Here is a 26,756-nt window from a genome sequence, read left to right as displayed (position 1 = left end):
CAAGAGGAAGATGAGCAGAGTAGAGCTCAGCACAGCTTAGATTCCCACAAGGCGAACAGAACTGGGTCAGGCAGACACTTGTTCTCCGCCTTCATTTATTCATCAGTCTTTTCAATTGTTTGCTCCCCCTGCCTCGCTGCACCCCGGGCAGACTGATACCGGGAAATGGCTCCTCATTAATGAATCGGTCCACCTTCACGATTTCATGCTTACACTTGGTAATTGGCCTAATTGTTTTCGATTCAGAGGTAGGAGGAGATGAAACGGGGACCAAACACTTACCTGTCAACGTGCTAGTGTGACTGTGAAGGACACCTTCCTAATATTGAGTTGCACCCCCTTTTGCCCTCAGAACAGCCTCAATTCGTGGGGGCATGAACTCCACAAGGTGTCGAAAGCGTTCCACAGGGATACTGGCCCATGTTGACTTCCCACAGTTGTGTCAAGTTGGCTGGATGTCCTTTGGGTGCTGGACCAGTCTTGATACACTCATGAAACAGTTGAGCGTGAAGAACCCAGCAGCGCTGCAGTTCTCAACACACTTAAACCAGTGCACCTGGCACCTACCACCATAGCCCGTTCAAAGTCACTGAAATCGTGTGTCTTGCCCATTCACCCTCTGAATGGCGCACGTACACAATCCATGTCTCGATTGTCGGAAGGCTTAATGACCTGGTCAGTCTCATGGAAAGAGCAGGTGTTTCTAATGTTTTGCACTCTGTTTATATTTTGTCAGCCGTAGTGACAAATAGATATTTTAAAGGTCAGTTTGTCTCTTAAAGCAGTATGTATGATCAAAGCATGAACGACAGTGTGACAACTTTACCTCTGTGCAAAATGGCGTCTGGGGTGTGACCCGTGACATGACCGTGTGCGTGTGTGCGTGTGTGTGTGTGTGTGTCACAGTGGGAACCTGGATAAGCAGACAGAGTGGGGAAACACTGCCCTGCACTACTGCTGCATGTACGAGAAACACGAATGCCTCAAACTACTGCTGAGGGGCAAACCAGCCACTGACATCAGTGAGTAACACACATACACACACTCATATGTAAATGTATTCTGACTTGGTTATGTTAACATGCCTGTTCTGTTTTTGGCGAATCAGAATTGTATTTTATACCACAGGAGGTTGGGGGAGGACAGGCTCGTGGTAACAGCTGTAATGGCACATGGCTTCCATGTGTTTGATGCCATTCCAGCCATTATCATGAGCCGTCCTCCCCTCGGCAGCCTCCACTGGTTTTATACACGTGGACGGAATGTATGCATCTAGCGTAACCAATATCTTGCCTGTTCTTTTAGCCAATCAGAATGGTGAGATGGCGCTGGATATTGCCAGGCGTATGAAGAACAGTCAGTGTGAGGAGGCAGTAAGTATCCCACTGTGGACACGAGCCACCATATGTTTGACTGTTGATGACATGAATCGATAGCCGTACTTAGAGATGCAATCGTGTTCTTTGTCGAAGTAGCATCCACGCCTCATCTGATGATGTAGCAGCACGGTAGATAGTATAGATCGAAGGGACTTGTTGACCGGCACATCTTTGGACACAGCCAAAGACCTACCCAGGCTTCAGAGAGGAGGCCGTTGCTGATGTACGGTTACTATTTGCACACAGAAAACCTAAGTTGGTGCTTTTACCATCAGTGAAATGATGTCATGTTTTGAACATCACATTTAAGGGGAGAGCAAACAATCAAATGAATGTTGGAGGTATTCATTGTTGGTTATGATAGAGTTCCCTTCGACTGACTTACGGGTTATAATTACATTTAGGTCATTTAACAGACGCTCGGACACTTACAGCAGTGAGTTCATACTGGTCCCCCGTGGGAATCGAACCCGCAGCCCGGGCGTAGCAAGCGCCATGCACTACCAACGGAGCCACACGGGACCACTGTTCACTGTGTGTTCATTTGTATGTCCTCTGTATTTCCTGGTTTCAGCTGGTGCAGGCGGCAGCGGGGAAGTATTACCCACATGTCCACGTGGAGTATGAGTGGAGCCTGAGGCTGGAGGAGCTGGACGAGAGCGATGATGATCTCGATGACAAGGTCAGACTGGGACTGCAGGTTCACACGTCTGGACAGAGCACACAACTTGAAATCCATGTGCAAATACTCTATATATATATATATACAAAAGTATGTGGACAATTTGTGAATTCGGCTATTTCAGCCACACCCGTTGCTGACAGGTGTATAAAATCTAACACGCAGCTATGCATTCACCATAGACTAACATTGGCAGTAGAATGGCCTTATTGAAGAGCTCAGTGACTTTCAACATGGCACCGTCATAGGATGCCACATTTCCAACAAGTCAGTTTGTGAAATTTCTGCCCTACTAGAGCTGCCCCGGTCAACTGTAAGTGCTGTTATTGTAAATTGTCCTCGCTTGCAACACTCACCACCGCGTTCCAAAATGCCTCCAAAAGCAACGTCAGCACAACAACTGTTCGTTGGGAGCTTCATGAAATTGGTTTCCATGGCAGAGCAGCCGCATACAAGCCTCAGATCACCATGCGCAGTGCCAAGTGTCGGCTGGAGTGATGTAAAGCTCACCACCATTGGACTCTTGAGCAGTGGAAACGCGTTCTCTGGCGTGATGAATCACGAATTCACCATTTGGCAGTCTGACGGACAAATCTGGGTTTGGCGGATGCCAGGAGAATGCTTACTCCGCAATGCATAGTTTCAACTGTCAAGTTTGGTGGAGGAGGAATAATGGTCTGGGGCTGTTTTTCTTGGTTTGGTCTAGGCCCCTTAGTTCCATATAAGGGAAATGTTAACACTACATGATAAAATGACATTCTAGACGATCCAGCGCTTCCAACTTTGTGGCAACAGTTTGGGGAAGGCCCTTTCCTGTTTCAGCATGACAATGCCCTCGTGCCCAAAGCGAGGTCCATACAGAAATTCTTTGTCAAGATCGGTGTGGAAGAACTTGACTGGCCTGGAGAGAGCTCTGATCTCAACCGCATCAAACATCTTTGGGATGAATTGGAACACCGACTGCGAGCCTGGCCTAATCACCCAACATCAGTGCCTGACCTGACTAATGCTCTTGTGGCTGAATTGAAGCAAGTCCCCGCAGCAATGTTCCAACATCTAGTGGAAAGCCTTCCCAGAAGAGTGGAGGCTGTTATAGCAGCAAAGGGAGGACCAACTCCATATTAATGCCCATGATTTTGGAATGAGATGTTCGACGAGCAGGTGTCCACATACTTTTGGTCATGTAGTGTATTTGCACCCATCTCCCATTGACATCAATGCATGATCTAGGCCTACATGAAAGTCAAAGTTCCTAAGTTCACCCTCTTCCAAGTTGACACTTGTCTCTCTCTTCCTCTCTGTCTGTAGCCTAGTCCCATAAAGAAGGACCGTTCCCCGCGGCCCCAGAGTTTCTGCCACTCGTCCAGCCTGTCTCCCCATGACAAGCTGTCTCTGCCGGGCTTCATCAGCCACCGGGACAAACAGCAGCGCATGTCTTACAGCGCCTTCACCAACCAGATGTACTCCGCCTCCACCGACCTCACTTCCTCTTCCCCCGTGGCAGATGCCCCCCCTCTACCCCCCAGGAACCAGGGCAAAGGTGAGACCTGGTTGTGATTGGCCAGGGCCCAGACTTTTATCAGTGTAGGATGAATTTGCCTCTAGACACTGATCTTGGTCCATTTTGTATTTTGCCCACTAATGGTTAAGGTGAGGATTGGGGTGGGGGAAGCTGATCCTAGATCTCTATCTAAGGGAAAATTCTACCTGAAATGTAAATGGCCTAAAGATTATGTGGCCAGTTGTGGAATGTACATAGGATACATAGCAGTGTTGTCTGGTTGGCCAGAATTTACATGTATGGAGGAATTTACATGATCTTTTATCTCTAACACTGGTACTCAGGAAGAATGCAGTAATAACGTTGACTGTTTTTCTCTGTAATGCTAGTTAACCAATTTACTGATAGTATTTTCCTCTCTCTCTCTCAACCTTACACACACACACACACACCCTTGAGAGGAATTTATCAATAAGTCGATCAGAGGGCGGGTAGCGGCTGTTATAAAGACTGCTTACACAAGGAAGGCACCTCCAGCAAAAGAATGGCTTAAGGGCTGCTGGCATGATGGAGTGTAAGAGAGAGTGGAGAGACACACTAAAGTGATAATGCCCGAGAAGCCGGTGTTTGGAGGATATATTGGCACGGGTGTTGTTAGGCACCTAGACACAAATCTAGGGTTGCTACCCAAGCCGGCTGGTCGGTCTCTCTATCGGTTCAGTTGCCAGAGACGCGACACAGTCGTTCGTTCTAAATGTTCCATTGCCATGCTGGCTGGCAACATTCTTATTCCTTGTTGCTAGCTAGCTGACTTACAGTCACCTCACAAAGTGCAGCCAGAATAACAGCAAAGTAGCTGCATTTCCATTTGTTTAAGCTGTTTACTAGTGACATTTATTTGGATACATCCATAACAATGAGCTAATGAGGTGCGATTTCGCCTGGCATAGAAAATGTGCTCTCTCATCGGGACACTGTTGTTCAGAGCTAGCCAACAACACAGCTAACACAATCAGTTCAAACTGAAGCTGGAAAGACTGCAAACTGGCTGCATTTAGTTTCGTTTGACATTTTTTCAATTAACATTTCTTTGTATATATCCATGATTTCGACTGGCTGAGAAACGCTGCCTGCCTGTCTGTCTCATCCCGACTCCAGACACCCGACACATTCATTATTATTGGACAGTTGGAGATTGAATTTGAACATTGAAACAATGTTGCAAATGTAAATCGCTTGGCTGGGCTGAAGAGACAGTGGATTGCGCAGTCTGATGGAACAGAGTAAATAGGCATTTTAAAGTCATAGATTTAGCCTGTGGTAACTTGTGGAATAGATACCGGCTGGAATGCGGTTTTAACCAATCAGCATTCAGGATTAGACCCACACATTGTATAAAGCAAGATAGATAATACACCAGGCTGATAATGTTAACACTTGGTTATGGAAATCCAGGGCTGTGTCCCAAATGGCACCCAATTCCCTACATAGTGCAATAGTTCGCTATGGGCCCTGGTCAGAAGTAGTACACTATATAGGGGAAAAGGTGCCATTTGGGACTCAGCCAGCGACATTTCCTGATCAGCAACACTATCTGACAGTACAAACACACTCCAAGGGGCGAGCGGCACGGTCAGCACAATTATAATGAACCATAACATCCCTCCCGAAGACAAGATTTAGAACACAAACACTCACACCCCAGGTTGCTATTCCCTATCCTTGTTACAATACAGTGGGCTACATTGTTGACGCCAATACACTGTTGAGCGGAGTGAAGAGAAACGGCGGTTTCTCTTTACACACAAGAGATGGACAGTTCTCTTTTTCAGTGGGCGTCGGACTGACTTGTTTTCCCCTCAGGCGTTTTGATGTAATTTCTCCTCTTTTTCTTTGCTTGTCACTAATAAGATTTCATCAGGGGGTTTATAGAGGCTTGCGTCTCAAATGGCACCCTATTCCCTATATAAGTGCACTACTTTTGATCTGGGACTGCATAGGGCTCTGGTCAAAAGTAGTGCTCTACATAAGGAATAGGGTGTCATTTTCAAATGCAACCAGTGTGTGGGAGAAGCTCACATACGTTCTCTCCCACACTCTTCATCTCTCTCTCTCTCTTCATCCTTCTCTCTCTCTCTCTTTTTTTCTCCTTTCTTTCTCTTTCAGCGCCGCACTTGGCATTCCTCGGCTCTCACTCGCACTACGCCACTCTGGCCGGCACTCGACCATACATCAGTGAATATCCTGTTTTTACATTTTGTCCTGCTGTGCCCGCCCGTATACTTTCTGCTGCCCAGTGGCACTGGTAGCGCTTTACTTCCCAGGAAAAATATGGGTGGTGGCGTCTTAAACTTTTAACAATGGCACTGTAAAAGTGTGGTTATCATTTTTCTTGCACGCAGCTTTATCACGTTTTGTGACATGTCGCCACCCCTGAGCTGCAAAGTGCTATCGTACCTTATGTAGGCTGTGTGTCCCAAATGACACTCTATTCCCTATATAGTGCCCTATGGGGCCTACAGTAGTGCACTATATACAATATAGGGTGCCATTTTTGGATGCAACCTGACTCTCCTCTCTAACTGGCTGAGTTCTCTATTAGCCACAATCTTCTAGTGTCTGTTTCTAGGCTTACACGCAGCTGGGAATGGGACTAGCTGCTTTGGGGCAACTTTACTGTCGGTCCAGAAGTCTCAGGAGCGTGTACACCCACTCCAAAATACACAAAAACACACACAAACAACACCTACACAATACACACACATTGTTCTTTGTCCATCTTCTCTGTATTCCTATCTGGGGGCATTTCTCTGTTCACCGGGATGTTGTGTTTTACCTGTATTGATGTTGTGTTAACGTATCTCCCCCACGTTGGCCAACAATTGTGTTAAACCCAGTCCCGATGGCAAGAAACCTTCCTCTCATCTACCCTCTCCTCTCAAGCCCCTCCCCTTCCTCTTGGTATCCCAGGTGACAGAATGAATGACGCCTGTCCCTTCACTGCATGTTTGTATGTTGTCACTCCTCCAGCTCCTCCCTCCACCCTCACCCCCGGAGGCAGCTCCACCCTGTCCAAGAAGAGGCCTCCGCCCCCTCCCCCCGGGCACAAACGCACCCTGTCTGACCCACCCAGCCCGCTTTCCCACAGTAGAGGGGGCATTTACGTGGGTGAGTCCTCCCTCGGTGGGCAAGACCCAAGCAGACACATCTAAATACTGCTTGGTCGTCTTTATTAATGAAGGACATGATCCATAATAACATTAAAGTCTCTGGTCCTGGACAGTTGTAGTGTGTGCAGGCTTTTGTTCCAGCCCAGCACTAATAACACATGATTGAACTAAAGTCAATCTTAATGCTTACCCACACTGAGGCCCTACAGGATCAGAGTTACCCATCTCTGGCCTAGTATTGAGTGTGTTTCCAATCAGGTCTTCCCCATGACCATGAGTGTCAGTGCTGTTCATGAATGACTGACACATCCTGGTCCTTTTATGGTGTGATGGCAATGACACAGACACATCCTGGTCATTTTATGGTGTGATGGCAATGACACAGACACATCCTGACCATTTTGGAAGGTGATGGCAATCCTGTGTAAATGTATGTGTTAGTGTTGGATGTCAGATCATTATTTTTGTCATCATTTTGTCTCATCTGTGATGTTTTTTGTATTGTGAGATAATGGCCTCAACAGCATTAGTATGGAAGGAAATGTAGATTATTAGCTGAATAAAGCTACACTGAACAAAAATATAAACGCAACGTGTAAAGTTCTCGTGTTTCATGAGCTGAGATAAAAGATCCCAGAAATGTTCCATATGTACAAAAAGCTTATTTCTCTCAAACTTTGTGCACAAATGTATTTAAATCCTATTTAGTGAGCATTTCTCCTTTGCCAAGATAATTCATCCACCTGACAGGTGTGGCATATCAATAAGCTGATTAAACAGCATGATCATTACACAGGTGAACCTTGTGCTGGAGAATACAATGCCACAGATGCCTCAAGTTTTGAGGGAGCGTGCAATCGGCATGCTGACTGCAGGAATGTCCACCAGAGCTGTTGCCAGAGAATTTAATGTTAATTTCCCGACCATAAGCCGCCTCCAATGTCATTTTAGAGAATTTGTCAGTAAGTCCAACCGGTCTCACATCCGCAAACCAAATGTAACCATGCCAGCCAAAGACCTTCAACTGCGGAATTGTCTGAGACAAGCCATCCGGACAGCTGATGAAACTGTGAGTTTGCACAACCAAAGAATTTCTGCACAAACTGTCAGAAACCGTCTCAGGGAAGTTCATCTGCGTGCTCGTCTTCACCAGGGTCTTGACCTGACTGCAGGTTTCAACTAGGCGAGTGGTTTGCTGATGTCAATGTTTTGAACAGAGTGCCCAATCGTGGCAGTGGGGTATGGGCAGGCATAAGCTACGGGCAACACAAATGCATTTTATCAATGGCAATTTGAATGCACAGAGATACCGTGACGAGATCCTGAGGCCCGTTGTCGTGACATTCATCCACCTCCATCATGTTTCAGCATGATAATGCACGGCCCCATGTCACAAGGATCTGTATACAATTCATGCAAGCTGAAAATGTCCCAGTTCTTCCATGGCCTGCATACTCACCAGACATGTCACCCATTGAGCATGTTTGGGATGCTCTGGATCGACTTGTACGACAGCGTGTTCCAGTTCACTCCAATATCCAGCAACTTCACACAGCCATTGAAGACTGGGACAACATTCCACAGGCCACAGTCAACAGCCTAATCAACTCTATGCAAAGGAGATGTGTCGCTCTGCATGAGGCAAATGATAGTCACACCAGATACTGACTAGTTTTCTGATCCATAGCTTTTTTTAGGGTACACTACATGACCAAAAGTATGTGGACACCTGCTCGTCGAACATCTCATTCCAAAATCATGGGCATTAATTATATGGAGTTGGTCCCCCCATTGCTGCCCAAACAGCCTCCACTCTTCTGGGAAGGCTTTCCACTACATGTTGGAACATTGCTGCAGGGACTTGCTTCCATTCAGCCACAAGAGCATTTGTGAGGTCGGCCACTGATGTTGGGCGATTAGGCCTGGTTCGCAGTCGATGTTCCAACTCATCCCAAAGATGTTTGATGGGGTTGAGGTCAGGGCTCTGTGCAGGCCAGTCAAGTTCTTCCATAACGATCTCGACAAACCATTTCTGTATGGACCTCGCTTTGCGTACGGAGGCATTTTCATGCTGAAACAGGAAATGGCCTTCACAAAGTTGGAAGCACAGAATCATCTAGAATGCTATTTGTATGCTGTAGCATTAACATTTCCCTTCACTGGAGCTAATGGGCCTAGCCGGAACCATGAAAAACAGACCTAGACCATTATTCCTCCTCCCAACTTCACAGTTGGTACTATGCATTGGGGCAGGTAGTGTTCTCCTGTCATCCGCCAAATCCAGATTTGTCCGTCCACTGCTCCAGGGTCCAATGACGGCGAGCTTAACACCACTCCACCAGACGCTTGGCAATGCGCATGGTGATGTTAGGCTTGTGTACGGCTGCTCGGCCATGAAAACCCATTTCATGAAGCTACAGATGAACAGTTCTTGTGCTGACATTGCTTCCTGAGCAACGGTCAACGGTCCCTGTGAGCTTGTGTGGCCTACTACTTCGTGGCTGAGACATTGTTGTTCCTAGACGTTTCCACTTCACAATAACAACACTTGACCAGGGCAGCTCTAGCAGGGCAGAAATTTGACGAACTGACTTGTTGGAAAGGTGGTATCCTATGACGGTGCCACGTTGAAAGTCACTGAGCTCTTCAGTAAGGCCAATCTACTGCCAATGTTAGGCTATGGAGATTGCATGTCTGTGTGCTCGATTTTGTACACTTGTCGGCAACGGCTGTGGCTGAAATAGCCGAATCCACTCATTTGAAGGGGTGTCCACATACTTTGTGTATATAGTGTATCTGTAACCAACAGATGCCTTCTGCATTCCCAGTCATGCGAAATCCATAGATTAGGGTCTAATGAATTTATCTCAATTGACAGATTTTCTTATATGAACTGTAACTCAGTAAAATCTTTGAAATTGTTGCATGTTGCGTTTATATTTTTGTTCAGTGTTGATCCCCATCATACGGCTACCTCCGAGGGTCCATAATAGTAGCTAATGGAAAGCTCAGCCTGACATCTCCTTCCCTGAGACTTTTCTACTATAATGTTTGGGTACAGCAATATATTTGTATACCAGTTACAGTATATGTATAAATGGAATACATAATAATAATAATTCATTATAATAATTGAATCAGGAGAATTAAATCAAAATCAAAGATGTGCCTATTTGGTGACCATTTTGGGCTGTGGGGTAATATGGGGATGAATATTATATACACTGAGTAGCATGTATCCATATCTCACAAGCCATCTCGACATTTCAGGAAGTGACTCCATCCCTCCACCTGTGAACAAGATGTCACCGTTATCCAACAAGTTTGAGGGCATTCCACAGCAGCAAAGGTACATAGGCATCCATTTTGGAGGCAGGCATTTAGAATATTTTCCTAAATATTGTTTACGTATGATAGAGTTCTGATCTTTTTATAATTTTTCATTAACTTTCTATAACCATCTGTTTTCAGCACTACTTCTAGCAACACAAAGTCTACACTTGGTCCAAGGGTTCTACCCAAACTACCTCAGAAAGGTACGTTGTATTGGATTAGCAATGCCTATAACTGTAGGTGAGATCACCTTATTTTCAGTATACTGCCCAGCATTAGAGTCAACATGTGTTTAATATAGTACCTGCGTCCTGGTTCTTCTCTTAGTGGCACTGCGTAAAATCGACACCATACACCCATCTATGGACAAACCCGGTCTGCCTCCGGAGGTGCTCCAGAAATCCCCTCCAGGACCTGAATGCCTAACAAAAGCCATTCTACCCGACAAGCCCCAACTAGGGGACCTCCCCCCCAAACCTCAGCCCTCTGAGCTGCCCCCTAAACCTGGAGAACTGCCACCCAAGCCCCAGCTCTCCGACCTTCCCCCCAAACCGCAGCTAGGGGACCTACCACCTAAACCCCTGCTCAAAGACCTACCCCCCAAACCTCAGCTCTCCCAAGACGGCCATCCGAAACCAGGGGTAGCAGATCTGCCCAGTCCGAGACCACCCCCTGGAGAGCCTGCGCCGAAGCCCCACCCCCCGGAGTCAGCGACGGCCAATCAGCAGGCAGAGACTGAGAGTCCGTCCTCCCAGGGAAGCGAGGACACCAATGGGAGCCCGGCGTGTGCTCCAGACACACCAGTGCCCTTGCCCAGGAAGAATACGGTAAAGTTCACTTAAGGACACCGCAGAAATCAGAGAGCTTTAATGGTATCATTGAGTAATATCTGGGTAGTTCTGCAAATGGGTCCCACTGGTTGGTTGGGCCAGTTCCTCTTGGGTTGAAGCCACAGACAGGGTTGTAGTGGAATTGTTAATAGGTGGGTCAAAACACAGAAACTTTTGGCAACCAGACCATTCCACATACTATTTACTTGTCCCTGGTGACATTTCTGGTAATGTTCATATGTGTGTTTAGGGGAAGACCAAATCTCGGCGGGTGAAGACCATCTATGACTGCCAGGCCGACAATGATGACGAGCTGACATTTGTGGAGGGAGAGGTGATCATAGTGACGGGAGAGGAGGACGGGGAGTGGTGGGTAAGTAACTTCCTCCTAACAGGCTCACTGATGTTACCCAAACACTATTAGATTAGAGTAGAAGTTTAATAGTCACATTTGCAGGGTACAGTGAAAATCTTAAACTCAAATCTCCAACAATGCAAGTCAAAGTCAAATAAAAACAATCTACAATCCCCAAATACAGGTGTGCCAAGCTTGTTGCATTATACCCAAGAAGACTCAAGGCTGTAATCACTGCCAAAGGTGCTTGAACTAGAGTAAAGGGTCTGAAGACCTATATAAATGTAATATTTCCAGTTTTTTTTTATATACTTTTGCAAAAATGTCGAAAAAACGGTTTTTGCTTTGTCATTATGGGGTATTGTGTGTAGAATGATGAGGGGGAAAAACTATGTAATACATGTTAGAATAAGGCTGTAATGTAACAAAATGTGGAGAAAGTCAAGGGGTGTGACTACTTTCCGAATGCACTGTATATTAGAAGCTATAGAAATGTATTTATTAATGTCTACATTTGTTTTTGATACCTTTATTCTATTACAAGCACCTTATTGCATATGTTTTTATTATATTATGTACTAAAATAAAGGAAATCTGTATTTTTTAAAATCCGTATATGTATGTGTGTGTGTGTGTATACAGTACCAGTCAAAAGTTTGGACACACCTAGTCATTCAAGGGTTTTTCTTTATTTTTACTACTTTCTACATTGTAGAATAATAGTGAAGACATCAAAACTATGAAATAACACATATGAAATCATGTAGTAACCAAAAAATGTTAAACAAATTATAGTTTAGATTTTTGGTTCTTCAAAGTAGCCACCCTTTGCCTTGATTACAGCTTTGAACACTCTTGGCATTCTCTCAACCAGCTTCACCTGGAATGCTTTTCCAACAGTCTTGAAGGAGTTCACACTTGCTGAGCACTTGTTGGCTGCATTTCCTTCACTCTGCTGTCAAACTCATCCCAAACCATCTCGATTGGGTTGAGGTCGGGTGATTGTAGAGGCCAGGTCATCTGATGCAGCATTCCATCACTCTTCTTCTTGGTCAAATAGCCCTTACACAGCCTGGAGGTGTGTTGGGTCATTGTCATGTCATTGTCCTGTTCCACTAAGCGCAAACCAGATGGGATGGCGTATTGCTGCAGAATTCTGTGGTAGCCGTGCTGATTAAGTGTGCCTTGAATTCTAAATAAAAAACTGACAGTGTCACCAGCAAAGCACCCCCACACCGTCACACCTCCTCATCCATACTTCATGGTGGGAACCACACATGCGGAGATCATCCGTTCACCTACTCTGCATCTCACAAAGACACGCCGATTGGATCCAAAAATCTTACTTTTGGACTCATCAGACCGAAGGACAGATTTCCACCAGTCTAGTGTCCATTGTTTGTGTTTCTTGGCCCAAGCAAGTCTCTTCTTCTTATAAATATCCTTTAGTAGTAGTTTCTATGCAGCAATTCGACCATGAAGGCCGGATTCACGCAGTCTCCTCAGAACAGTTGATGTTGAGATGTGTCTGTTACTTGAACTCTGTGAAGCATTTACTTGCTGATTTCTGAGGCTGGTAATGCTAATGAACTTATCCTCTGCAGCAGAGCTAACTCTGGGTCTTCCTTTCCTGGGGCGGTCTTCATGAGAGCCAGTTTCATTATAGCGCTTGATGGTTTTTGCAACTGCACTTGAAGAAACTTTCAAAGTTCTTGATATGTTCCGTATTGACTGACCTTTATGTCTTAAAGTAATGATGGACTGTCGTTTCTCTTTGCTTATTTGAGCTGTTCTTGCCATAATATGGACTTGGTCTTTTTGCCAAATAGGGCTATCTTCTGTATACCACCCCTACCTTGTCACAACACAACTGATTTGGCTCAAATGCATTAAGAAGGAAAGAAATTCCACAAATTCACTTTTAACAAGGCACACCTGTTAACTGAAATGCATTCCAGGTGACTACCCCATGAAGCTGGTTGAGAGAATACCAAGCGTGTGCAAAGCTGTCATCAAGGCAAAGGGTGGCTACTTTGAAGTATCTCAAATATAAAATATATTTTGATTTGTTAAACACTTTTTTTTGGTTACTACATGGTGTGTTATTTCATAGTGTTGATGTCTTCACTATTATTCTACAATGTAGAAAATAGTAAAAATAAAAACCCTTGAATGAGTAGGTGTGTCAACTTTTGACTGGTACTGCATATATGTGTATATATATATATATATATATATATATATATATATATATATATATACACATATATATATATACACATATATATATATATACACATATATATATATACACACACATTAAAACACAAAAACACAGTCATGGGAAGCACAAATCACCCAATGGTGGGGAAGTGCCAAGATGGTGGCGCAGTTGCTTGAGAACAGCGTCCCCTGTAAGTCATCTAGTGTGTATATAATTCATTGGGTGTTACCTTAAACTAGTTTCAACTTTACCGTACTCACACTGCCAAACAGACCTAATAGCTGGCTAAACATTGAAAAAGAACACCTGTGCAGTGCTGTTCTCCTCAACTCACACATTCTCTCTGTTTCCTTTCAGATCGGCCACATTGAAGGGCACCCGGAGAGGAAAGGGGTGTTCCCAATGTCCTTTGTCCACATCCTGAGTGACTGACAGCCAGACGAGGCTTGCACTAACCCCGCCGCCCTAACCCCTAGAAGTACCCCTGTACTGTAAATAGCTACTGTAACAACCTGACGTGAAACCAGTGTTCTAAAGAGAAAAAAAAAACGCAATGAAGAAACCCAAGTAGGCTCAACTAGCCACTGGATGCTGAGCACATCCATTTTGTAAATACAAATGTGTGTATTTTTCCTCTTACCAGTATTATCTTAATCTTAGAGCACGACCTATGGCTGCCGTAGCCACTCTTACCCTAAATTGTATGTTTATGCTGTTACTGTGTATATATGTATGTAAATATATTTGTGTGTGTGTGTATATACATGTACAAGCATACATGCGTTCTCTGCTTGCCAGATAATAACCAAGTATCAGGGCAGCCGTGTTTGCATTTTATCTGTAATCATTTTACTAGTCATCCCTGATATCATTGCTTGCATTTCTGGAGAAGGCCAAATATGAAGGAATAGGAAAGAGATCATGTCACTAGTCTCTCACCGTTTCCTCATCCTACACCACATTAGACTGGAGATTCTCACGTCTCCAACTGAAACCTACCATGAAAACTCAGCTGAGGATTAAATATGTATTCATTCAATGTATTCCTTGTTCTTGCTCGCTTTGTGTGTACATGTATACGGATTGTTTTACAGTATTGACACTTGCTGCTACTTTATGGTGGGATATCAGAAACCCACTGTGGAACCGCACAGGTCACCAGTAGTAGACTTAACACCGTTTCACTGTCAAGTTATCTTCACGATGTACTATGTGGAATTGAGCAGAGTGCTATTTAAAATGCCACTCAAATCAGGGTTTGAAGAACCACTTCTGATAGCCACTAACACTCACAAGTACATATGGGAAGGTCAATGTCAGTAAGCAAGAATGTGAAAATTCTGATGGCCTGGAGAGATTTGAACTAATGTCCAATGACATTTCAAACTTAATGTGGCGTCAATGATTTCCAGACGAGAGCTCCACTGTTAAGGATACAAACTAAAATGTAGACAGTTTGTGGATATTTATTAAATCCAGCGAGGCAGTCAAGCAGAAATAGTTTGCCTGTCACAGGGTTTTCCGCAGAACGCTGAGTACTTTTTTGGATGACAGGAAATTGCAAATAGTGAACAGGATATGTACCCTTCACTCCCCATTGACTTCCTCTCCTCTGGTTTCAACCCATGTAAAGGAATATCAACCCCAATCATTCCATTGTACTAATAAAAGTGTTGTAATGGATGACGTCTTTGCCTTTATTATACTGAAATCAACGCACCATTTAAAGTGTTGGTCCCATTAGCTGAAATTAAAAGATTCCGTATGCACAAAAAGCTTCTCAAATTTTGTTCACATCCCTTAGTGAGCTTTTCTCCTTTGCCTAAATAATCCCTCACAGTAGCTGACTCAGCATGATTACAAAGGTGCACCTTGCATTGGGGAAAGAAGGTCACTATATGCAGTGCTCAGATGTCTCAAGTTGAGACAGCATGCAATTGACATGCTGACTGTAGGAATGTCAAGAGCTGGTGCCAGATAATTTAATGTTCATGTCTAAGCCAACAGTCTCTCTCCCCCCATCCCCATGTCCAAATCAAATGTTATTGGTCACATACATGGTTAGATGTTATTGCGAGTAGCAAAACGCTTGTAACCCAGCCTCAGCCACATGGATGGCATTGCTGTGAACAGCGTGCCCCATGGTGGCAGTGGGGTTATGGGCAGGAATAAGCGAGACAACTGCATTTCTCAATGTCAATATGAATGCTCCTGAGGCCCATTAGAAATTATGCATCCAGATGCATATCTATTCCCAGTAATGCGAAACCCATAGATTAGGCCTTAATTTCAATTGACAATCCTCATTTACCGTAACTCAGTACAATCTTCCATTTGTTTGGGTTACATTTTGTTCAGTATGCCGATAGAATGTGTGTCAACCATGGTGCCTTAATTTTAACAAGGCTAAAATGTCTAGTAAAGAAACTTAGGTGGTTGCTGCTAAAGCCAAGGAATAGTCACTAGTTTACAGTCACAGATGAACAGCACTTCAGTGAAACAAAGTAATTGTGAAAGGACTTTTATTCATCAGAAGCTTTTTGCACAACCTTTTACATTTGTCTAAGACAGGCCATTCAATTGTTTAAATTACTCCAGATGGTAGTACAAGCTAAGCAGGTTTTTTTTTTTTCTTCAAAAACAGTGCTTTGTATTGCAACAAATTATATATACGCAAACAATAGTCAACTTAAAGCTTTATCCTCAAGCTCTTTCATACCAGAACTGCTGGTATAATAAAAATGCATTTATTTTGAGACTTGGCCTTTCTGTGCATGCTTCTTTGATCCATGGTCCTTATCCACCGACTTAATGACTCCCACAGCAACAGTCTGTTTCAAGTCCCTCGCTGCAAACCGACCTGAAGATGGAACACATGGATAACAAATTACTTTTGTTAAAACCAAGTCAACCATATTTTAGATAAATTACTGCTTGTTCACCAGATCTGCCTTATCATAAGACAGACATGATGCAGAATCAACATTTGGATTGGATAGAAAGCCATGAGCTAATAAAACATTACACTAGAAAATGTACCACTTAGTTCCATAAGTTCCATGCCCACTACCAGTGATGTTGCCTAAAAATATTGAGAGAAGGGTACCTAAAGGAGGGTAGGTGAAGAAACTCTCCACACAGAGGGGTCTGTTGGGGCTCATCTTGACAGTGGCAGCATCACCAGACTGCAGGGTCTGGGGGAAGTCCTCCAGCTTCCTCCCTGTGCGACGGTCAATCTTCTCCCTCAGCTCTGCAAAGCGGCAGGTCACATGAGTGGTGTGGCAGTCCAGTACGGGAGAATAGCCAGTCTTGATTTTGCCAGGATGGTTCAGGATTATGAGCTGTGAAAAGACGCAAAGACTTCAGTTAAACAGTACTGGGCTACCGAACAGGTAGAGGGATCTGCACTAGTAGGGAACAGATTCACATCCTAAACCAGGGAAGATTTGTTTGACAAACCATCAGTACGTTAGATAATGGGACACTCTCCTTCAATACGGAATTGCCATTTTCAGATAGGTTAATGTCACTGTACCTGTGCCACAAAGCTGTTGACATCAGAGGGAGGGTCATGCTGGGCGTTCCCCGCCACATCACCACGACGGAGGTTCTTTACAGACACGTTCTTGATGTTGAAGCCCACGTTGTGGCCAGGCCCAGCCACCTGCAGACCCTCGTGGTGCATCTCAATGGACTTGACCTCGGCAGTCAGCTTGGCGGGAGAGAACATCAGGGTCATGCCGGGCTTCAGGACCCCCGTCTCGATCTTCCCCACTGGAACTGTGCCCACTCCTGTAGAACAGGGGGAAAAAAGTGACAATCCAACTACTCACAATTTGTGAAACATGTAGACCCCATGAGCCACCCCTCACCTCCAATCTTGTATACATCCTGCAGGGGCAGCCTCAGAGGCTTGTTGGCAACACGCACTGGTGGATGGATGGAGTCCAGGACTTCAAGTAGCGTTCTCCCATTTGCATGCCCTTTCTTGACTTTAGAGCCTTTGAACCAGGACATCTACACAGCAGAAGAGGGTTCATGCGTCACAGGTGGATAAAAATTATACTTAAATGTGGATGAATGCAATTACAAACTACTCACTTTCTGAGATGGGGCAAGCATGTTCTCACCGGTCCAGCCAGAGATCGGAACAAAAGGCACAGCAGTGGGATCATAACCGATTCTTTTGAGGAAAGTGCTCACACTTTGGACCACTTCACCAAAGCGCTTCTGGTTGTATGGTGGCTCAGTCACATCCATTTTGTTTACAGCGACAATGATTTGCTTGACACCAAGCGTGTAGGCGAGCAAGGCATGCTCCCTGGTCTGGCCATTCCTGGAGATACCAGCCTCAAACTCCCCTTTGGCCGCAGACACGACCAGGAGGGCAACATCAGCCTGAAATGAATGGTGAACAAAGGCTTAAAAACAGGTTACCACCAATTCACATTGGCCTAAAGTGTTAACAGCCCCCAGGCAGATACACTACAATGGGCAACGTCACCTGTGATGTCCCTGTGATCATGTTCTTGATGAAGTCACGATGGCCTGGAGCATCAATTATCGTGATAGTGTATTTGTGTGTGTTGAATTTCAACAATGAAATGTCAATGGTAATTCCCCGCTCCCTCTCAACTTTCAGTTTGTCTAACACCCAGGCATATTTGAAAGAGCTCTTTCCCATCTGTAGGATGAGAGAATTTAAAATTAGCTACAGTTGTAGTTGCTTAATACATATAAATGTTGCGACAATTAGTTTCTTACCTGGGCTGCAGCCTTCTCAAACTTCTCGATTGTTCTTGGGTCGACACCACCGCATTTGTAGACCAGGTGACCAGTGGTGGTTGACTTTCCGCTATCAACATGGCCTATGATGACCACGTTTATGTGGGTTCTCTCCTTCACCATTTTCAACTAGCTTCAACTAACAGATACACTTCACCCAAAGAAGCCTCTAAGAGTATAGTGCTCGAATTTGAATGTAATAATTGTGTGCGTTACCCTAGTCTAAATACTTTCGTACTCTTCGTCGTAAAGGACTGCTATAAAATGTAGGTGGCATTTTATAGTCGGGGCACCTGTAATGTTTTGATTGAAGTCAGGCATGTGCATTCATTAATGCCGCCCATCTGTGCAGCCCATCAATCATCGTTTCCCTTTCCCGGTTCTTGAAGTCGTAATCATATATCAGACGTGACTGGACAGGTGAAAGCCAAGAAGCAAAGTTCTTGCTTAACGCTAACACAATCATGTTAGATCAGTATTTCAAAGAAGGGACAAATAAATTGTATTTTCAAAGTATTTCGAACGGTTTTCATAGTCTACTTTAGTTTTGAATATTATGTTCGTACTTTAATTGTATGAAAATGTAGGTCTAAATTAACATGGAATTGCAATACATACTGGCTAAATGAACGTTTACTTTCCACTTTAGCCTATGTATTATTTGCCAGGTGGTTATTGTTTCTTTCACGTTCAACTTGGCCTGATATGTGTTAGCATTTTGTAGGCAAACATTGCTGCGGGCTAATTCTTTTTTTTTCTTGCGGATTAAGGTACACGTTAATGTAACACGAAATTGCATGACATGTGTCATGTTCACACTGTAAATAACATTTGAACTCGGCAACATAAATACAGTAATACTAATCTGGTTACTGTGGCCGAGACCCGTGGGTCCGTTGTGTTCGATTTGCATTCAATGCAACATCTCGCGCGTTGTTGAGGTTGTAACCTGTCTGTTGCACAATGACGTTAGACCAACCCGGAAATAGCGGACAACTGAAGCGAATCGTTATTCTTTGAGCTGCTAGCGTGGTAGCTACCAGGTGGAGGACGACTGCCTTTTCTTGCACTTCGAGCATTACGGTAAAACACAATTAAGTAATGTTACTTGTAAATATGGTCTCCAACGTAATATTGCTTTGTTATTATTGATGTTTGGCTAAGTAAGTGTGCTGCTGTGAATAGGAGTAGAGTATTCAACAGGAGGATCATTCATTGGGGTCTGTATACTGTAGGTGCTTTTTTAGCAACGAGGGTGTATTCACTAGCGTCGCTTTCAATTGTATTGGGTTGCACAAAAACAGTCCCTGGGAAGCAAGAAGTTAAATACAATTCCATTTCAATTTAATGGACCGGTGGCAAGGACGGTTGGTCATTATGACGGGGGCATTTGAGACCAAATATCTAAAGGATAGTATTATTAAACAAACTTTCCAAACGTGGGGCTGTTGTAGACACACTTCCTCTCTGCTTGTTTTATGTCAAAATAAAATTCCTGCACGTGCGCCATAATGTGGACAAAAAAACTTTTTGGGGTCTTTTATTTTGACATGAGGTAAGCAGAGATGAAGTGTGACTGTTTGGAAAGACTGTTTAATAATATGATATACGAGTTTATGACCTAGGTACCGATACCTGATAAGCATTCATATTGAATATGAAGATTAAGAATTTGATTAAGAATAAGCATTCATATTGAATATGAAGATTATGAATTTCCATCCCATTTGAACCCCGTTCCATCCCTCTGCTGCAGTGTCTCAAACCCGAACGTGGAAGTGAAAATGTTCAGAAAGCTAGTTTTAGCCTTTAAATGTCATGCTTGTAATGTGACTAGGCTATGGTCTATTGACATGATGTTGAGTGCAAAATCTGCTGTACAAATCTCACACGCTTAACCACAATGCTCTGTATGTAGGCTATAGAGTCACATGATTTATGGCCTACTTTTCCAAAGCATAATTCAAATCTGAGATGTAACCTACAGAGACCAATAATGGAATAATGGAGTGTTATTACAAGTTACCAGCACAACTCTACAACCATATTCATTTCACTTAGGATTGACACTTATCTGTAGTGTAAAGATGTTCGAAGTGACAGTGCTTAGATTAGGGACATGTGGTTAGCAGTAAGACTTCTCATTGGTTCAAAGAGGTACACTGTGGTCCATCATATGACTGTTACCTCCATGGCTCATCAGAGGGTAAACAGGCTTGGCCAGCATGGTGCTTGTATGGGGAAAACACTCCACTACCTGACCTTGTCCACTGTAGGAACAGATGCTGTAAATAAAGTCTATCTTGTTGTGTTATATACCGTATGTGGTTGTCAGCCATGTCGCAAGAGAAATATAGGCTAGCTATAATTTTGCTTTTAATCTTTGGGAAGTTGAATCTAAAGTTACCAATTGGGAGTTTTTTCCTCCATGTGGGAGCATCAATATCATTACAAGTTAAAATGCCCGATACGGGTCTGATGGTGTTTTTCCTGGCATCTGGCCAGCCATTGCAAGCATCTGAGTGGATGTCCACTTACAATACAAGTGGACATCAGTCATAACGACTGAGGTATAGGTGGTGAGGGAAGGTGTGAAAGTTGTAATGTCCATTGACAGATCTGTAAGACAGGCTACTTATACCAGTAGTTGTTCCTGCTGATTTGCATGCAAACCAAAAGGAGGAAGCAAGGCCTTTAGCTGGGGTGCGCGTTGAGGTGTTTTCTTTAAGAGATGTAGACAGACTTCCGTTGTCACTTCACAAACTACAGATCGCAACAGTACATGTGGTTTGGTGATGACAAGGAGATAAGAATATCAGTATGAATCTGCATTTGATCTGTGAGAACCCTTAGGCTGTTTTATCTGTTTTTATGAGACAAAACATCATTCATTTTCGCTTTCCACTTTTTTCAAAATGCAGGTACAATAGACTGGTGCATGCCCCAACCATGAGAAATGGGCCATTTTAATTAGTTATTATCACATACCTGTAATTTAATGGGTCATTAACAAGGAGAAATATCATTTTAGATGAATCCCATAAGACCAGTGCAGCCAGGCCAGACAGTTCAGTAACAACTATGAGTATTTCTGCTGCCTGTTCTCACTGCTCAGAGACTGGTTGGGTTTGTCTACTTTCTGTGAAATCACCATGAAAGCCTCTCACTTCAGTGGTAACTCAATTGAGTTGACCCAGTGAAATTCTCTCAAATTAACCTCAATCTACACATCCTGTATAGCACGATGACTCATAAAGGACTGCATTGCTTTTCAGTTTAGTCTTGATCAATTCTGGAGCATCATTTATTTTTAGAAGATACACATACTCTACATGCTTTGTATTCCCACTATAGGTTCATGCATTCATTCTTTGTTCATCTGACACACAACTTTATTACATTATAATAACACAACAATATACAATATTATGTTATCCTAATAAACATAACATACCAAGACAAATATGTGACCTCTATAGCCTTCCTAACTGAGTGACAGTTCTTTCTGACATTTAGATTTACATGCACATATTTTTATTACTGTAGGCTACTGTTGGCTACTATTGTTCAGTGCATTTTTATTAATAGCTGTAGGCTACTTTGACGTCAGCGTGGATTCGCAGGCTGTAAACCCATTTTTCACCCCACTCCCTTGAACACGCCCAGTATTACGAAGCGGTGGTGGACTCTGTATCCTGGTCGCTCTTGATAGTCGTTTTCGTCCTGTGATATACCAGTGAGACAAGACCATTCAATGAATTAACAGGAATAACTGTCCGTCGCGATGTGATACACGGACCATTCTGTTCGCCAATCTCTGATCATAGTTGTAAGTATTGACAACGGATTGCATTTATTGTCCTTTACTTTGTATCAGTTTCTTTACAGGATAGCGCTACTGGCGAAGGCTGCGTGGCGGATGGAGGTGATTGTAGTCCATAGTAGCCTACATGTGCTTAGAAATACCGTGCTCATATCTTTCATTGCAACTGAAGTTACGCGAAATTTCACTGTACACATTTTGTAAGGAATAGAAATGACTGCTCGCACGTCTGCGCTCATTGCCGCGCAACTATAGTTACAAAAATAACTGTCCGGTTACTGTGTCAGTGCTCACACACAAACTTTGTAGAGCTGTATTGCAGTTCACATGTTTCGTAAGACAATCATTTTAGTTGATTCGCACGGACTCACTTATAGGGTTCTTTATCCAACCGACGGTGGGACTGCATCCATAGAACTAACCGAGGTTGAATTTCACCTATGAAGTAAACTAGATGATATAATCTAGTCGGTTATATACCACCAAGCTACCTTTGAGCTTTCACTGTATTCATATCTTCTTCTGATGGATACTCACAATCATCAATTCAAAATCAATAGGCAGTCAGTCTACAAATATGTTGATTTCATGACATTTATGTTGTGTGTTCCACTCACTTCAGTGATTACCTCAGGAAAGGGATATATTTGAATAAAGCTAGTTAAGTGCAGTGGGTCCTCTTACCTTTTGTCGGACACGTTCTGTCTTGTTATTGTTGGCTCTGCTGTCAAACATCCCTAAAACACACAAACGAAATATGCGTTGTTATTTTAAGAATGTGTGCCCAAAAGTCGACTCAAGACTAGTGCATTTCTCTTATACTTGCTTTGTTTTTGTTTGGTTCTGTATGAATGCTCCAAATTCCTGACCCTCGCGTATTGGCCAAGGAAGACGGGAATCTACTGGTGCTTGTCCAGGATTCAGCAGGTCTGTTCTTTGCACAAGGGCAACCTAAAAAAGCCCTCCTGGCTGTGCTTAACCGCTGTCTCTCAGCTACAGTGCATGTCTGTGCATGTGTACAAGCACTTTATGTGAAGACATGACACTTTACTCATGTAGTGGAAAAAGTCAAGGTTCATCTATCTAGCATACCAAAAACAGCAGAAGCAAGGGCAACCTATTTTTTTACGTATGTGCAAGGACAAAGGTATCTCTCGATGGAAACGTAGTAGGCATAGCCTATCTACAGGGACATCCTGTGTTTGGAAATATTGGTGTGACCAACCTTTGCTGTTGCTTCTGGGGCCTTTACACCCTGCCTTGAAAACCAACCTGGACTCGAGTAGACATAACATTAGTAAATGTAAATATATTAGCTAAAATGCTAAGTAGTTACAAACTAGCTATGTAAGTAGTTGTTAAAGTTGCTAAATGCTAATGTGGTCCGTGATGAGATTCGAACACGCATCCTTTGGGTTGCTAGACGTTCGCGTTAACCTTTTGTCTTATATAGCCATACCAAACATAACATATCATACTTATTTGAGTGTTCCGGGTTTACAGTTACAATGTTACATCTAGTCTATGCGACCAAGCTGTGAAAACATATCGGACGGAAGTGCTATAGTGTTAGCTCGGCCTTCTCTGGTTAGCAGATTTAAAACATGCGTTGGAGTGCGCCTTTGTTGTTTGTCTCTTGCTATGTGCTGTAAAACATCAAAGAAGGGTTATGTTGAAATTGTGTAGGCAGGGCCTATAGTTCTTGTGGGGTGTATATTGCTGGGAGTAGTTAAAAGGGGAATGTGTAGGCCTACGTTTTGTATGCTATTTCTCTGATGTGTCTGTGTATGAGTCAGTGCATGTGCCAGCTCTGGGAGATGCTGACTGGTTCTGTGAAGCATTCCTCTTAACTTTCTCACTTCCCAGTCCCTGTCACGCCACTGATCAGAGAGGGACAGATAATGTACCCTCATCCTCTCTTGGGTAGGAAGCCTGACTGTCCATATGAACCTCAAATATCCTAACTGAAATGTAACCAATCGTTCTTGGTTTGAGGAGAACATCATCTCTCCTTGCATGTCAATGGGTTGTGTGATGGCACTGTATTATAGGAAGGTTATGAACACACTTAACTCTTTCAGCAGATGCTTCATTATTAGCATTCCAGTACCTGATCCAGTTATCAGTCCCTCTCTTCTATGTGGTGTGTATCTTTAGCAGGTACATGCAAAATGGCCTTTGCATTAGACACTCAACATTGGGCTATAAATAACCTGGCCTCTCCTGAAGATAAAGTGTTGAGGACAGAGTATCCTTAGCTTCCTGGTGAACAGGTGTATTCATTAGTGCACACTGTAGTGAAACAACATCTTGCAACGGAAAGTGTTTTACAACAGAAACAAGAGTTTGTTATTGAACAAGTTCAGTTAGTCCCTCCTCGTTTTGGTCAGTTTGCTTCCGTTAGGTTCCAAGTACAAGCCTGCATCATTCACGCACGTGCACACACACCACCACCACCTCCTGACTTCTGAAGGTAAAGATGAATCCCATACATACAGTTGATTTGATTCGATCTCCCTAGTGGCGCAGCAGTCTAAGGCACTGCGTCTCAGTGCTAGAGGCGTCACTACAGACCCTGGTTCAATCCTGGGCTGTATCACAACTGGCCGTCATTAGGAGCCCCATAGGGCGGCGTACAATTGTGCCAGCGTCTTCCGGGTTAGGGTTTGGCCGGGGTAGGCAGTCATTGTAAATAAAAATTTGCTCTTAACTGACTTGCCTAGTTAAATAAATGTTCAATAAATAAAATCATGGGCTGTTAAGCCTTCTGTGTCGCCCACGTGTCAGTGGACACCATAGAGTGGGGTTGCTACACCACAGATGGCACATCAGCAGGGGAGAAATTCATCTTTCACACCTCCCTGTTGCCACAGCGCCCCCGCACCAAATCTCCATCCTACAGTACATGATGCTGGAGCCATCCTATAGAAAGTCGAGTTTAGTTGTCAGCCTGAGACGGGCCTAAGCAGTGAATTACCCCTGCATACTTCTGTTTGGAGCGTTTTATTCAGAGTTTTCTTTTTTGTGTCAGCTATTAATCCATGAAATTATATGCAGGCTTTGTTATAGGACGTGGAAGAATCACAAAAAGCTATTATCTTCTTGTACCCCTACCTTGACTCATCACATAAAGCTGCTGTTTTCAGAATATCTGACCAGCCAACTTGAGACATTTTTAATTATCCCCCTATCAAAGCCTGAAAGCAGCTGCCTCTCCCTTTTGAAGCAATTTGTAATTATGCCCTCTGACTGTGAAATCGAGATGACTCACAGTGTGACTCCACCAGTTGCATTCTCTTCCTTATTTTCAGTCTCTAGGCTACATGACAGTTCAATCGTGTTCTCAACTTCCTTTTTTACTGTGGTAGAGTATAGTGGTAGCCCTCTACATTTTGAAAATGTAATCAGCTTTGCTTGGGTGGGATCTGTCAGAGATTGTTACATGTTACTAGTGTGTTCAGAAAGTATTCAGACCCCTTGACTTATTCTAAAATTGATTAAATATTTTTTCCCCCTCATCAGTCTACACACAATACCCCACAATGACAAAGCAAAAACAGTTTTGACAGTTTTGCACATTAATAAAAAATAAAAAACTGATATCACATTTTACATAAGTGTTCAGACCCTTTACTCAGCACTTTGTTGAAGCACCTTTGGCAGCGATTACAGCCTTGAGTCTTCTTGGGTATATATCTACAAGCTTGGCACACCTGTATTTGGGGAGTTCCTCCATTCTTCTCAGCAGATCCTCTCAAGCTCTGTCAGGTTGGATGGGGAGCATCGCTGCACAGTTATTTTCAGTTCTCTCCAGAGATGTTTGATTGGGTTCAAGTCCGGGCTCTGGCTTTGCCACTCAAGGACTTTGAGACTTGTCCCGAAGCCACTCCTACATTGTCTTGGCTGTGTGCTTAGGGTCGTAGTCCTGTTGGAAGGTGAACCTTCACCCCAGTCTGAGGTCCTGAGTGCTCTGGAGCAGGTTTTCATCAAGGATCTCTCTGTACTTTGCTCCGTTCATCTTTCCCTCATTCCTGACTAGTCTCCCAGTCCCTGCTGCTGAAAAACATCCCCACATTATGATGCTGCCACCATGCTTCACTGTAGGGATGGTGCCAGGTTTCCTCCAGACGTGATCCTTGGCATTCAGGCCAAAGAGTTCAATCTTGGTTTCATCAGACAATAGAATCTTTTTCTTATGGTCTGAGCGTCCTTTAGGTGCCTTTTGGCAAACTCCAAGCGGGCTGTCATGTGCCTTTTTACAGAGGAGTGTCTTCCTTCTGGCCACTCTAACATAAAGGCCTGATTGGTGGATTGCTGCAGAGATGAGAGAACCTTCCAGAAGGACAATCATCTCCACAGATAAACTCTGGAGCTTTGTCACAGTGACCATCACGTTCTTGGTAATTTTTTTGGTACCCTTCCCCACATCTGTGCCTCGACACAATCCTGTCTCGAGACTCTACAGACAATTAGTTTGACTTCATGGCTTGGTTTTTGCTCTGACATACTCTGTCAACTGTTTGACCTTTTATATAGACAGGTGTGTGTGTGTGCTTTTTCCAAATCATGTCGAATCAATTGAATTTACCACCGGTGGACTCCAATTAAGTTGCCGAAACATCTCAAGGAGGATCAATTGAAACGATGCAACTGAGCTCACTTTCGGGTCTCATA

The 26,756-nt window shown here is 43.7% G+C and overlaps 3 protein-coding genes across 12 annotated transcripts in view; 2 read left to right on the top strand and 1 right to left on the bottom strand.

Annotated features, from left to right (window-relative positions):
* LOC109899463 (arf-GAP with SH3 domain, ANK repeat and PH domain-containing protein 1) overlaps window positions 1–15,157 on the top strand; it is a 72,025-nt gene extending 56,868 nt beyond the window's left edge. For 2 of the 5 annotated variants that reach the window (XM_031836028.1, XM_031836029.1), the window contains 10 exons: window positions 907–1,022; window positions 1,306–1,373; window positions 1,954–2,061; window positions 3,370–3,601; window positions 6,593–6,730; window positions 10,003–10,081; window positions 10,204–10,268; window positions 10,393–10,892; window positions 11,146–11,268; window positions 13,832–15,157. In XM_031836028.1, the coding sequence (XP_031691888.1) occupies window positions 907–1,022; window positions 1,306–1,373; window positions 1,954–2,061; window positions 3,370–3,601; window positions 6,593–6,730; window positions 10,003–10,081; window positions 10,204–10,268; window positions 10,393–10,892; window positions 11,146–11,268; window positions 13,832–13,906 (1,504 nt within the window). In that variant the 3' untranslated portion in view covers window positions 13,907–15,157. Of the gene's footprint in view, window positions 1–906; window positions 1,023–1,305; window positions 1,374–1,953; window positions 2,062–3,369; window positions 3,602–5,728; window positions 5,798–6,592; window positions 6,731–10,002; window positions 10,082–10,203; window positions 10,269–10,392; window positions 10,893–11,145; window positions 11,269–13,831 lie in introns of all 5 variants that reach the window. The other 3 variants (XM_031836032.1, XM_031836031.1, XM_031836030.1) reach the window with 2 other exon arrangements.
* Window positions 15,158–15,979: 822 nt separating this feature from the next.
* Window positions 15,980–18,688, bottom strand: eef1a1l3 (eukaryotic translation elongation factor 1 alpha 1, like 3). The gene is made up of 7 exons (XM_020494721.2): window positions 18,239–18,688; window positions 17,979–18,158; window positions 17,576–17,872; window positions 17,347–17,491; window positions 17,010–17,266; window positions 16,581–16,815; window positions 15,980–16,334 (listed from the first exon to the last, which is right to left on the bottom strand). The coding sequence occupies exons 1-7, from the start codon at window positions 18,380–18,382 to the stop codon at window positions 16,222–16,224; spliced, it is 1,371 nt and encodes a 456-aa protein (XP_020350310.1). The 5' UTR covers window positions 18,383–18,688; the 3' UTR covers window positions 15,980–16,221.
* A 529-nt stretch (window positions 18,689–19,217) lies between these two features.
* The window catches only part of fam49bb (family with sequence similarity 49 member Bb), a 39,083-nt gene continuing 31,544 nt past the window's right edge, over window positions 19,218–26,756 (top strand). For 2 of the 6 annotated variants that reach the window (XM_020494727.2, XM_020494725.2), the window contains exon 1: window positions 21,966–22,088. The gene's annotated coding sequence lies outside the window, so the exon portion shown is untranslated. Of the gene's footprint in view, window positions 19,343–21,915; window positions 22,089–26,756 lie in introns of those variants that run through there. The other 4 variants (XM_020494724.2, XM_020494722.2, XM_020494726.2 and 1 more) reach the window with 4 other exon arrangements.

This window comes from Oncorhynchus kisutch, linkage group LG11 (assembly GCF_002021735.2).
Source record: "Oncorhynchus kisutch isolate 150728-3 linkage group LG11, Okis_V2, whole genome shotgun sequence".
Classification (NCBI taxonomy): domain Eukaryota; kingdom Metazoa; phylum Chordata; class Actinopteri; order Salmoniformes; family Salmonidae; genus Oncorhynchus; species Oncorhynchus kisutch.
This window is presented reverse-complemented; position numbering and strand designations above follow the sequence as displayed.

Excerpts from the sequence above, each read along its gene's own strand:
- eef1a1l3 (XM_020494721.2), bottom strand. The coding sequence starts at position 18,382 with ATGGTGAAGGAGAGAACCCACATAAACGTGGTCATCATAGGCCATGTT. Across the intron at positions 17,873-17,978 it reads TGATCACAGGGACATCACAG|GCTGATGTTGCCCTCCTGGT; the intron begins GTGACGTTGCCC and ends CATTCATTTCAG. Across the intron at positions 17,492-17,575 it reads TGCTTGCCCCATCTCAGAAA|ATGTCCTGGTTCAAAGGCTC; the intron begins GTGAGTAGTTTG and ends TCTGCTGTGTAG.